This window comes from Ambystoma mexicanum, chromosome 14 (assembly GCF_040938575.1).
Source record: "Ambystoma mexicanum isolate Mex_15411 chromosome 14, UKY_AmexF1_1, whole genome shotgun sequence".
In the NCBI taxonomy this organism is placed as follows: Eukaryota; Metazoa; Chordata; class Amphibia; order Caudata; family Ambystomatidae; genus Ambystoma; species Ambystoma mexicanum.
Genome location: NC_090940.1, coordinates 627,956,826 through 627,969,693, shown reverse-complemented (window position 1 = coordinate 627,969,693; position 12,868 = coordinate 627,956,826). Strand labels below are relative to the sequence as shown.

The 12,868-nt window shown below is 43.4% G+C and overlaps 1 protein-coding gene across 2 annotated transcripts in view; it reads left to right on the top strand.

Annotated features, from left to right (window-relative positions):
* Nucleotides 1-12,868, top strand: part of ACTR10 (actin related protein 10) — a 146,204-nt gene that overhangs the window by 34,637 nt on the left and 98,699 nt on the right. For both annotated transcript variants that reach the window (XM_069638090.1, XM_069638089.1), the window contains 3 exons: nt 3,259-3,367; nt 5,146-5,253; nt 8,564-8,631. In XM_069638090.1, coding sequence (XP_069494191.1) covers nt 3,259-3,367; nt 5,146-5,253; nt 8,564-8,631 — 285 coding nt within the window. The remainder of the gene's footprint in view (nt 1-3,258; nt 3,368-5,145; nt 5,254-8,563; nt 8,632-12,868) is intronic.

Sequence of the window (12,868 nt, the reverse complement as noted above, 5' to 3'; positions counted from 1 at the left end):
TTTTAAGACCTTCCACACCCCCCCCTCACAGCATTATTTTGGACGACCTGTAATCTGGCCAGCTCCCCTTTGCCAATGCCCTGGAGAAGGCTAGGACAACAGTCTATGTAGGTCCCGTCATTGTTCTTGTGAGTTGGTTCTACTGAGGAAGTGTCTGATTTGGGTCAGCACTTCAGCCTGTGCTAGATACCAGACCACTAATATGTGCTTTCATGGAAAGCTCCTGATCCAGTACCACCCCCAAGATCTTGTTGAGCATCTTGATTTCGGAGACCGAGATGTTAGACTTGGTATTCATTCCAAAGTTTTCTAGTCTGGCCAACAGTGCCAGCAATCATCAGCTCTGTTTTCTTGGCATTCAGTGCTAGCCCATTATCCCTCACCCAGGATTCAATGTGGCCGAACACATGGTTGACGGGTGGTATCTTTGGTATAGTCCCTTGTGAGGCGGATTAGGCACTGAGTGTCATCGGCATAGTTGGCATACAGGGTGCCTTCCTCATCCAGCATGTTAAGGTGGGGAGTGGTAAAGATGTTAAACAGAGAAGGCGAGGTACACACCCCCTATGGCACCCCACATGTCACCAAATAACTTAAAACGTTGGTCATTCGGACAAATGATTTGACCCAGTTGGCTGCATTGGGAGCAAAGAAAGTGGTGTCAGAGTCTCTGTGCCAATATAGTATGATCCACCACATCAAATGCAGAGGACAGATCAAGCACAATAACTGTACTGCCCTCTTTGAAGTGATGCAGAATATTGGATTTAAGATCGTGGACGCAGTCCTGCGTTGTTTTCTGAAACTTACTGTTGCTAGCCTAGAAGGTTGTGGGTTTCCAGGAAGCCCTGTATCTGGGTATATGATGCCCTATCCAAAATCCTAAGAAGAAAGGGTATATTTGTAATTTCGCAATAGTTCTCAGGCAGGGCTGGGTCAAGAGATGGTTTCTTCGAGAGAGAAGATCCATGCCTGTTTGATGGAGCCAGTCTACATTATCCTCTTGAAATGAGCAATTGACCCATTTGGTTATTGGCAGTAGTTGAGCCGCATAGGCCTGAACAGTCACTGCTGGGCAGATGTCCCCCCTTGCATGTGGTGGGCATAAGACTAATAACTGCCGTTTCTGTTGCCTCCTTAAAAGAGAAAGGTGCAGCGATGGGTGAAGGAAGTTCGTACATCGTACAGTCTAAGGTGGTATAGTTTATTGCGATATTTTTCTGATCTTTTAAATGTTTCCTCTCATTGCTTCCTGTATGATGGTGCACCGGGTGGTATCTTTAACAACTTCTGTTGTGGTGTGGCACAGGGTCTCGAGTTCCTTTTAGGATCCTAAACAGTTCCTTGGTATTGGATCATGTGAGCTGTTGGTGAGAAGAAACCTGGAACAAACATTTCCACAAGCAGATCGACATTAAGAATAAATAAAAGGGGCAAAGATTGTACAATTTCCCCTTACATGAGATGTCAGTTTGGGGAAAATTGGAACAACCATTGCCAAAGCTAAGAAGGAAGTTGACAGTCCTTGAACAAACCTCCATATGTGGAACTCCAATAAGGGGAAGTTGGAACAAGTAATGGCTGGAGTCAACTAAGTGTAATTTGTAAGGATGTACAGCTCGGTTGTGCTTTGAAAGAAAGTGAACAGTTGTGTGAAGTAGAAACAATTCCTGGCAGAAGAGTAAATCAGGAAAGATAGTTGTGTAAAGGAGGCACCTTTCCCATTATAAACAGTGTGGTGGAAAGAAAACATGAGCTTTTATCATCCTGACAAATTATTGTACAAAAAGAGACATTTGTTTTGCCAATCTGACATCTTCTATAAGAGAAACGCTTGCTTTGACCTCCTGAGAAAAGCCTTCTATGAAAGAAGCACTTGGAGTAACATCTTGAAGAAAGTATTCTGTATTACATCCGCCCAAGTCATCGTTTTGACATCTTTAGGAGAGTATTTCATGAAAGAAACGGTTGCTTTGCCCTTGAGCTAGTGTTCTGTGGAAGAGGTATTTACTTTGCCAATTTGAGGAGCATGTTGGATGAAAGAAACATTTTTCATTGAATTGACTGGAATATTGTTGGAGCAAAACCCTAAAGTCTTCCTGAATTGATTCAGGGGATGGGAGTCAAACCCTGGATACAAGGATTACTTTGTTGGAATTATAATTTTGAATTTGTGAAAATGTTTGTTGAACTGGAAATAGATACTTCACATTTTGGTTGTAAATGTGAGGATCAGACATAGTTGGACAAAAGGTCAATTTTCTTTAACTTTAGTTTGATAGGCAGGAATATTTTTATCAGGATAGGGATGGATGGGTCTTTATTCATCTCCTTTTTGTTTTTAATAAACATGAGAAAATTGTAACTTTGTGTCTCTCTCATTTCTGTCCCCTCACAACAACTTGTAACTGGTCAGGTGTCAAGTTTATGAGATGGATGGAGGCACCATGCAATCTCTCCACTACCGAGTGAAATCTGAGCGTTGCCTTGCGGTGGCTGGCTGGGACAATGGCAGTTCCAGCCTCTTCATCTTCGGATACTTTGCCCCAGTGATTCACTGAAGACTGGTTCCAGATCCTTTCCTAATGTGCACAATGCTGGCCTTGAGGATGCAAGCACACACACTTGGAGACCTGCTACATAAAAACGTCTGGGCGCCTTTCCAACCATGGACAGTCGGCTTCTGTACAGGCAGGACTCACTTAAGATTTGGAATATGGATTGAGTCCACCTGCTGCTGCTTACCCAAACCAGTCGCTCACACACTGAAACTACTTCACAGGCTGAGGCCCCAGTCCGCAACAGTAATATATGGCCGTATCCTGGCACTTCCCAGGAGGAAAGCTGGCAGATGACAGTGAAGCACAAAGCCTGACCTTCAAACACCATGACTGTCCATTTTGATCATGGTAGTACCCATTATGCTGTCCTCCCCATACTCCATCCCGCCAGGGCATACACTCCACGGAGCCATCCTCCTTCCCACATATCCCTCACCATCTCCAACCCACCCACTTCCCTATCACGTAGACCATAGCAGGAGATCTATATATAACCAGCATCTGATGAGGCAACAAACTAACTGAAATCTGCCCCTCCCCGGCCCTCACAGGATGACTGACCATAAGGGGGCACAATTCTCCATGCAAATCAGCCTTTTTTTAAAAACATATTATAGCGTAAACTATATAAAATGCATAAACCTTGTTGATTATTTTGTGATACTATAACTTAACTTCTCTCCCTTCTCCATCGCAGGCATCTGTTGGTGAATCCAAGGGATCGGCGTGTGGTCATTGTGGAATCGGTTCTGTGCCCATCTCACTTCAAAGAAACGCTCACAAGTGTTCTCTTCAAGTACTTCGAGGTAAGTGAGGGCACTCTCAATGACCGGCATAAGTTTCATGGTGATAATGAGATCTTTAGTTCGGCCCTGTTGTGATGTACCCGGGTACCCTCACATGGACTTGTTAATACCAACAGCGGTGCCAGCGACCCTCATCGGTTCTTATCAATTTTTCAGAAAAGGTGGAACCCAGAGCCTGTGCAATTTAACTCTAGTGCCACTGTGTAAAATGAATAAAAAATGGCCAAGTATGATCCTGTCATGTCTGGCTATGAGAAGTCTGTCTGTGGTTGTATGTCGTGAAGACGAAGGCCATCATTAACCAACTTGCCTAAAAGGTTACTCTCCGGGATTAGTTTTATTTTAGTGTGTTTTTTTTTGTTTTGTTTTTTTGTTTTGTTTTTTGGTTAAATTGATTTCCTCGTGCTCCCCACCACTTAGTCCTCTACTGTTTTGCTAACTCTTCTCCTACCTATGTTTTCTTTAGGAAATTAAAACAATCAATACATTTCAAACGTTTATTGAAGTTTCCCAGACTCTATTCTAATTCTTTGTGTGTCGGGCAATTCATTGGAAAAAATGGTGGCAAGCATGAGATTATCTCCCCTCCAGAAGTGACTGAACACGTTCCGTGCCCGAGTGTGGCTGTTAGGAGTCTCTAACAATACTCGTACCAGTGCCGCCTGGCCCAGAGAATAAGTGACGTCCCATGTCGTTCCTTGTCATCCGCTGTCTTACAGTTGCATGAGTCACGTGTGGTAGTGCTTTAATTAAAGCGCACCTGATCCTCTACTGCTCAGTGTGCAGATGCTACAGCTCATATAGAATCAATTTGCAGAAAAAATGTATGCTTGTACCCCAACTCGATTGGGCAAATCGGTGGTGGCCCGAGGCTGCCGCTCAGCCTGTCGTACTACCCATTTATGTCGTTTGGGCCACCGTTACAAATAGTTTTGATAGTGGCTCTGCACTTCTTGGTGGTGCTCACATCAAATGAGCGACGATTAGACTGCTTTCAGGAGTATTTCTTTCCTATCAGCACAGCACACTTAATTAAATGCTTTCACGCTTTAGGATTTCGTCATGAACACCTGCCAAATCAAAGATTGGCTTCCAGGTTGTTTTGTCGTCATCGGGGGCGGGGGGCGGGGGAGATGTTGCTCGCTATATGCGCCCCCAGTAGTGTCCAGTAGAAATGAACTACACTGACACAAAGGTACAAAACTCCATTTTAAATGTATTTTAAAAGTATGTATGTTCTTGCTCATATCCGCTACATTGCCTTTGTATGCGATTTGCCAAATCTTCCCCGATTTTATAATTTCCAGGATGGCCATTATCACCATGTATTATGTTTTATAGATTTTATTCACGTGTTTTTCATTGCATGACGGGTTTCTGATCGCAGATTCGTCATTCGGTCCCTTGTGTAGTTATTAAATGTAACCAAATGGATTAGCCATCCTTTTTTCAATAAATAACCCCACACCAATGGACATTTGGCTGCCCTAGCCAAACCTCCAAGCAGAAGTATTCTGCTGCTGTGGTGGCTTACCAACATGTGTGCAGTCAATTGCAACCAGAAATTATTTGGTTTTAATAGGAGAGGCAAATGTACATTGGTGGTGTTGGGGTAATCATTTCTTTTAAAACATATTGTTAATCTAGTATCCACAAAACCCACCTAATGAAGGGCCTTCGTCTGGAGCAAGTGTGGTAAAGTAGTCAATGTTGTGACAAATCCATTAATCCAGCACATGTCCTTTCTATACTAACAATGGTTTGTTGCTCACTTGCAGGTTCCTTCGGTTCTGTTTGCTCCAAGCCACCTGATGTCTCTGCTGACGCTTGGTATCAATTCAGCCATGGTACTGGACTGTGGCTATGCAGAAAGTTTAGTCCTGCCCGTATCCTTTCGAAAAGTGTTTCTTCCCGAGAACCTTTTGTTTTCAGAGCAAAATTGTATGGCGTTCATTGCAAGGCATCTATAAGAATCTTTGTAATATATTTCTGTTACAGATTAGTCGGCTTCCAGCCTTATCCAACAAAAGGCAAACCAATAGGAGGTGGGAGCGGTAAATACTGCAAAATGTGCAATAGCACTTGGAGCCTTCCAAGTGCTGAATGGGATTACCAAATAAATTAATCTTTGGTCCAAATAACCAGACAGACTCAAAGAATATGGCAAAATATTACTTCATTATCAATTCAATAAAGTTGGGGAAACCTGGCGAACAAACAAATTGTAGCTCGCACACTCAGCGCATTCATACCTTGATGTATGTCAGCTATGACGTCAAACCTACATGGCAAACGGTACAAATCTATCGCGTGGAGGCATTGGTGAAGGGAACATATACCCATAGTTCATATGAGTGTAAGTATCATCATTGGCTGCCCGTTATCTGGTAAGCATGGCTTGAACCACCTCCAACTACGTAAAATACTGATATTAACATAATCCCAGCAGCGGATAGGCTTCTGCAACAATTTATAGTCCACCATTACATAGGCCCTCATGATTGGTTGGCACCCTCTTCCAACCATGGAAATTCGGCTTGATAGCAGCACGTAAACAACGAAACTCAGGTGCAAGAGAACGTCGGACATCTGCCCTCCTTAGCTAATTAGCCTACCATCTCATCAATTAGGCCCAAACTGTTCTCTTCCTCAGAACTTTAAAGGGAGTGATGGTACATTGCTATCCACGTCTGGAGCTTTATGAATAGGACTTGTTTTCTGGTCTTGTATCATGTGTGAGGAGACTATGATTTTGTCCATTCAGTCCTTCTATTTAGTGCTATTTGATTCAATGATATTGGGTGCTATTATTCGCCTCGGCCTCTGGAGACTTGGTTGCTCTGTCTTGCATGTGCCTTCTAGATCTTTGATCGTCATATACTTGGCACTCAGTCACTCCTTTACGTAATCTTAAGAGAAATCTGTCCTGCGTACATAGCTTATTCTTTTCAACTCCTTTTGTGCCTTGCAATTGCTTCTTGCTGCAGCATTCTTGATTCTGAGCCAAACAAATATCCTTTGCTCTGCACAAATCTGTACTCCAGCGCCTGTCGGCACTGCAGCCTTGGTTTCCCTTCTCGAGGTTTCTCACTTTTATACAATGCCGATGACCATTTTCTCAACATGGCTGCTTTTGCTCACCTTATACTTCCTACTTCAAGCTTCTACATTGTCTTATCTACCTTGCGTTTCTGCGCATGTACATCTACTGCATCTCTTGTTACTTATCTTCTAAGTGTATATGGTTTTTTTCATATTCTCATATATTTACTTCGTCACTTTAGTCATATCTTCATTCTCTAGATATCCATACATCGTTTCAGTGCTTCCACACGTCTTCTCTTCATGACATCACTTTGCATCTGTCAGACTTCACTTATTGTTCTATGTCTGGTAGTGTCTGCTGACTCTGTCTACCACCTCAGTTGAAGGGTACATTTGATACGGTTGTCTGCGTTCATAACGTCTTTCATAGCTTCTCTGTGGTATTGAGATGATACCCGGTGTTGTGCAGTGTTCTCTTGCTGTTCTTCCAATATGGCGGCGGTGAGGGCGTGGGGTCTATAGATGATGTATACATCTGCCTCGCTACAACATAATACTATCCAACAGGAAGGCTGTATTAGCTACTGCTTCATAACCATTGAAAGTTGACGTTCTTGCGCCTTCTTCGCATCTAAAGACCTTTTTGGTAATGCTTCTGTGGTAGAATAGTTATCAGATCCAGGCGTTGTGGTTTATGTATGCATTTGATTATGGTATTTATGTGGCATATTGCCATAGGTTGAGGTATTTCAATGGATGGGAGGAAGCTGGTGCATATGTCGTTCAAGAACAATAGAGGTAGGTTTTCAGGAATGGTCATGCTTTTGTTGGTGTAAGGGTAGTTTTTTTGTTTGGTCATCATGAAAGTATTGGAGGTACTTGACACTAGTGATGTCCAAGAGGATGAGGAGGGTTCTGAAGGCTCGGACTAGAGATGACAACATGAACTTTGTGCTGAGGCAGCACTGGCACAGTCATCGTCTTGAAAAGTGCTGGAGAAAAAGATGTGCTTGTGGCAAATGAAAATGTAAGCTTTTCTCTGAATAAACATTCAAATCTTGCACTGTAAAGTTAGAACCCAGGTTACTTTAGAGAAATGTGGCTTAAACCTTTGGACAACCACCATAAGGAAACAGAGTACCTGTGTCCTATGTCCTTTTCTCTAGACCCACACTAACCATCAGCTGCTTGGTCCACTTCATGCACACAACTCACTCTATTTGGCCAGTGACCCGTCTCGCGCCTACCGCCTTTGCATCTGGGCTCCAAGGCCTTAGGGCCTTTTAGTGAGCAGCAATGAGGAATAGCACAGCATCCAATTTCTCACTGACTCCTGGCAACACGGCTTTCCCTCCACAGTGTGCATGATAGGACTTCCTCTATTTATGTATCTGGTCTGAGTACCTACCCGCACAAACATGTGACATTGTTCTCATAAATAAATGTCAATTATAGACGTCATTAAGACTATTTCACTGCTCCCTCCCACCCATTTCTACGGGCCCCCCTAGATTGCCTAACCACCTAATGCTATGGTATTGTCAAAATGTTACGTTATTGTGAGTTGTCCCGCACACCGCTGCTATTTGCATGTTCTCCAGGCTCTCTAAAGTGGCTAAGTAGTATAGCCGAGTGAGGCAGATCAGCGCACTTACCCCTTCAGTGGATTCCAGTAGCCTCTTTTCTGTGCCCAGGGATCCGTTCCTTCATTTTGCAAGGTCAGATTTGCTGATCAGGTAGCGGGGTGAGGGTGCACTCAGTGGCAGGCACGCCAGGAGCCTATGACGGCTTGAACATTGTTATGGAGACCTACACCGTGGTACAAAGCTTGTAAAATGACTAGAGTCCCCCAAAACTATTAGAACCGCCAACCTGGTTTCACTGCTACTCTCCACCAGACATGGGGACTTTGAGGTGTTCCTTCAAGACCCTGCATTTGTGATGGGTTCTACAATTAGGTGCTGGATCGGATCCGCCCCACTGTGTGTACTGTGTAATTGGGGATATGCATTCATCCACCCCCATTCCCCACAAACTATATCAAAGCCCCAGTCTTTCACTCTGTCCTTTCCTCAAGCGAGCCCATGAAATGTGACTTTTTCAAAGCATATTGTGTTGTCGGATTGCAGGTTTCTCTTTAGCTATATGCAGATCTATGAAGGCATCCCGATTCTAAACTGCTGGGAAGCCCTCCCACTCGGCGGAAAGGCTATTCACAAGTAAGTGCTGGCAAAAATGTTCATCCCTGTGACTTTTCAAAAATGTAAGCAATGATATGATAGTTTATTTATATAGCGCCTATACACAATGTGTTTCAAAGCACTTCAAGGCAAGGAAGGGAACAAGGGGAAAATACGACATTGTTACAGGCCATGAACAGTAAGGATGTAAAATTAACCATCATACTCAGCCTGACGACATTTCAGATGGTGCAAGTGCTAAGACCTAGATAAGGAAGGGAGGGGGAGAGTGGGAAGGAAATGGAAACAGACAGGCGACTACTGTACTAGGCCTGGTGACATTTCGGAGGAAAACAAAAGGTGAGGGAGAGGGTTGCAGAAAGGGAGCGGAGGAACAAAACCAGTGACTATCGTACTAGGCCTGACAACGTTTCAGATAGTACTGGAGGGGGGGGCGCAACAGTAAGGGGATAGGGGCGCGACAAACGAGGTTGCTATCATAGTAGGTCCAGGGACAATTCTGAAGTGCATAGAAGAAAGTAAGGGGAGGGGATAGGAAAAGGGAGAGGTGAGGGGAGGAGAGAACAGAGAGTAAGCAGTCAAAAAGAGTGGAGAAGCAAGAGAGGAGAGCAAATGCAATTGCAGAAGTCAGTAGTAACACATAATGTTGCAAGCCAGGATACAAGATGAAGATGGGAACAGCATGATTCAGGGCCACCATGAGTACAAGATGCAAAGGAAGTCCAGCATGAGAGTTGAGAAAGGGTGACGCACCGTGAATCAATGAAGTCCATAAAAGTAAAATCCAGCATTGGTTACAAGACGGTGATGGTGAAACCAGAATGTATCATGACGGACTCCTGTGTGCAGGAAGGGGGGGGGTGCACAAGGGAGCAACACCGGGGGGACCAGAGAGGGTCGGGATGGCCTGTTGGGACAGAGGGTTTAAACAGGTGTTGGTGCATGCTTACCTGAGGAACTATGCTGCAAAATCCTCATAGATGTAATCTGTGCATATCGCTCTCTACTGACGTTTTTGCAATTCGAGAACTCTGTGTATGAAGAGCAGGAAACCTCAAAATTCTAGCCAGAGGCCCCCAAGAATGAAAGGCGTTTTAGAAACAAACATTCATCCGTACAATACACTTCAGGGGGGAAATGGCCACACCGCTTTTATACATTCACAATGAGAGAAGTGGAGATCGTGACTTTTAAAATGCATTAAAAAATCGGAAGCAAGTCCTTAAATTCTAGTTCTTGGTCCAGAGCTCATTGAAACCCTTGTGGATGCAGAAAAACATATTCACGGAAGGAAGTACAACTACAACATGAACCAATGAAAGAGTTCCAGGGACGGTAGAAAGTTCATAAAGAACTTAAAAAAAAAAATGAACATCATACATATAAAACAGAACCGATGTTATTCAAATACATTTTCATTTGCGAGCCAACTTAATCATTCCAGTTCATAAAAGTAATCAACAGTTAAAAATTGTAACTGATGAAGTAATCCTTGTGCCCAGTTTGGACTCCATTCTCCAGGATCAATTCAGGAAGACTTTTGAAAGGGTTCTAGTCCAACAATATTCTATTCAGTTTAATGTAAATCCCACACGTCTCTCAAATTGGGAAAACAAATGTCTCTTCCATAGAACACTGGTTCAAAACCAAAGCAACTGTTTCTCTCGCAAAGTATTCCTGTCCCGATGCCAAAATGATTACTTTGAAGGATGTAATAACAGTCTTTCTGGTAGAATATTTTTGTCAGAATGTCGAAGCAAGTCTCTCTTGTTGAACAATAGTTTGTCAAAATGTTAAAGCAAATACTTTGTTCCCACCGCACTCTTTATTACAGGTTTTTCTCCTTTAAAGGAACTGCTCCTTTTCTGGTTTCCTCACCTGACAGGAATGCTTTTTACTTCACACAAGTTGTTCCTTTCGCAGTACACTCGCCTGCCAGGAATGGTTTCACATAGCTAATGATGATTCTCTGCAAACTGTTTGCATGTGGCAATGTGGGTTCCAGGTTTCCCCAAACGGACATCTCACGTGCAGAGAATTGTATCCTCTTTTCTCTTGTGCATAGTAATGTGCACCATTTTTTTTAAATCTCCCACACAGTTGATCATGATTAGAACTAGTCTGCACTTCTGGCTTAAGAGTGCAACTGTTCCACATTGAATCTTCTCTCCCCTTCCTTGACCCAGTACCCTAAGTATTATGGGAAGTTAAGTCCATTACATTTTTACACATTCCAAAGCTATATTGTTTGGTTGCACTTGGGTATGTCATGAACAATAGATGTTCTGTGAATATGATTTGCAGTGATATTATGGTCCGGACATTTACCCATGACAGAATCTTTATAATCTGGAGACGTTGCATGTAATTAATGGATTCCTAATGTGTAAAACCTATTCAAATGGATTGTGCCCTCCTACATATTCCTCATCTTTTGATATATTAGTCTCCAGCTTCGGGAAATAAATGTAGGCAGAGGGTGCTGTGCGTCTATGCAGTCGACGCCATGTCCCTCAAGGGCATTGTCGACGTCATCACTGATGCATATAGCACGTACAGCACCCGTTGGCTTCAGTTCCGTATTTCCGTGATGGGTAACACTTTGAGAATTACGGCACGCTTCAATTCCAGTTATAAACTGCGACATAGTCAAAAACGATTGCCTCATCGTCGACACCATCAACCCTGAAGACTGGGTTAAGAAAAATTGCATGATTGCGGTGGCAAGATGTTGCTCACTGGCCCTCATCGAGTGTGTGTATGGTGTCTTGGCGAGGAGCATGAGACGGCAAACTGCTGACCCTGCCAAGCAATGTCCGGTAAGACGTTGAAAAAGGGAAATTGGTGGCAGGTGGGTCCCAAACTATATCCCCCTCGATGAATCTGTCGAATACGCTTGTTCGAGTCTAGAGGCAACTCTCCCCGTAGGAAAAACTCCCAAAAGTGCTTTCGCTCCAAGAATGGGTTGCACCAATCTTCATCTTATTCTACTCCATCCTCCAATACTTTTCTGGGGAGGGTCGGAGGGGTAATATCTTGGCTGACCAAATCATCGACTTCTGCTGAATGGGAGGCATTCAGACAGGAAATGTTAAACATTTTTGAGAAGGAGGCCCCGACTCCCTTGAAACAGAAGACCAGAGCCATGCTTCTTTTGTGCTGTTGGAGACTGACGAGGAAAGGACTAAGCCAAAATCCTACTCTACTTCAAGCCCGGGACACAGGCGAAAAATCCCACGAACCTTTGAAGTCTTGACGAGAAATCGTCGAAGACTCTTATCGAGTCAGGGATCGAGCCCCTCCCTCAAGGGCTTAGAGAAAGTCTTCACAAACATTTATGCCATTAGTGTCCAAAGCATCAATGCCATCAGGGCCGAAACCATAGACTTCTTTGCCTTCTAAACCCTGCCAGTGTCATTAAGGAGCTTGAAAAAACTTGTAAACCTTTACCAAGGAAGGATTTCAAGTCTTTGTTTTCAATAGGTGGTTGCAAGCTTATAGGAAAGGCGGACCTCTGTGCTCGATTGGTTCTCTTAGGTGCCTAATTTATTCCTGCTGCCTATTTACAGGGTTTCAAAGGGACAAGCTTGCAGATTCCCATATGTAGAGGTAAGAAGGATGGCAGAAACCCTGTGTGTATCAGCGCTGGATCCGTGAGTGGTAATCACATCTGGTTGATGCCAATAAATCAAGGGTCAGGACACTTGAATGTATATTTAGTCTTGATTTAATCAGAGATCACGTGAGGAAAGCCAGCACATGTTTCGACCGTAGGTCTTTATCAAGGCTGTGAAAGTTGGTGGTGATGTGCAGGTGTAATGTGGTGACAGTTTCCGTGACATATCTCGATGCAGCATGTTACAAGACATTTAATTGAGTGATATAACAAGACATGGTCCATCTTATATTGTGTGAATGGTGTGGGGAATAGTGTTGTGACATGTTACACACCAATTTCCATTATATGCATGACTACAATTCATGTCGGAATGGTTATAGTTTTAAAAAAAAATAAAAACGTACAGAAAAAATATAACTTTGTTTTTTGCAATTTAAAAAAAGAATTTTTGCACCAAGGAAAGGCATGACCAGGATTGTGGGGAGTGGAGGGAGATAAATGAGATGCTGGTTAGCACGGATCGCTAAAAATAGTATGGATACTTAGTACCTGGTTGGAGTGCTTACCAGATTGTATGGGTAGGTGAGGACCTTGATTGGGGGGGTGCTGATTAGCAACTGAAGGAGAGAAAAGACA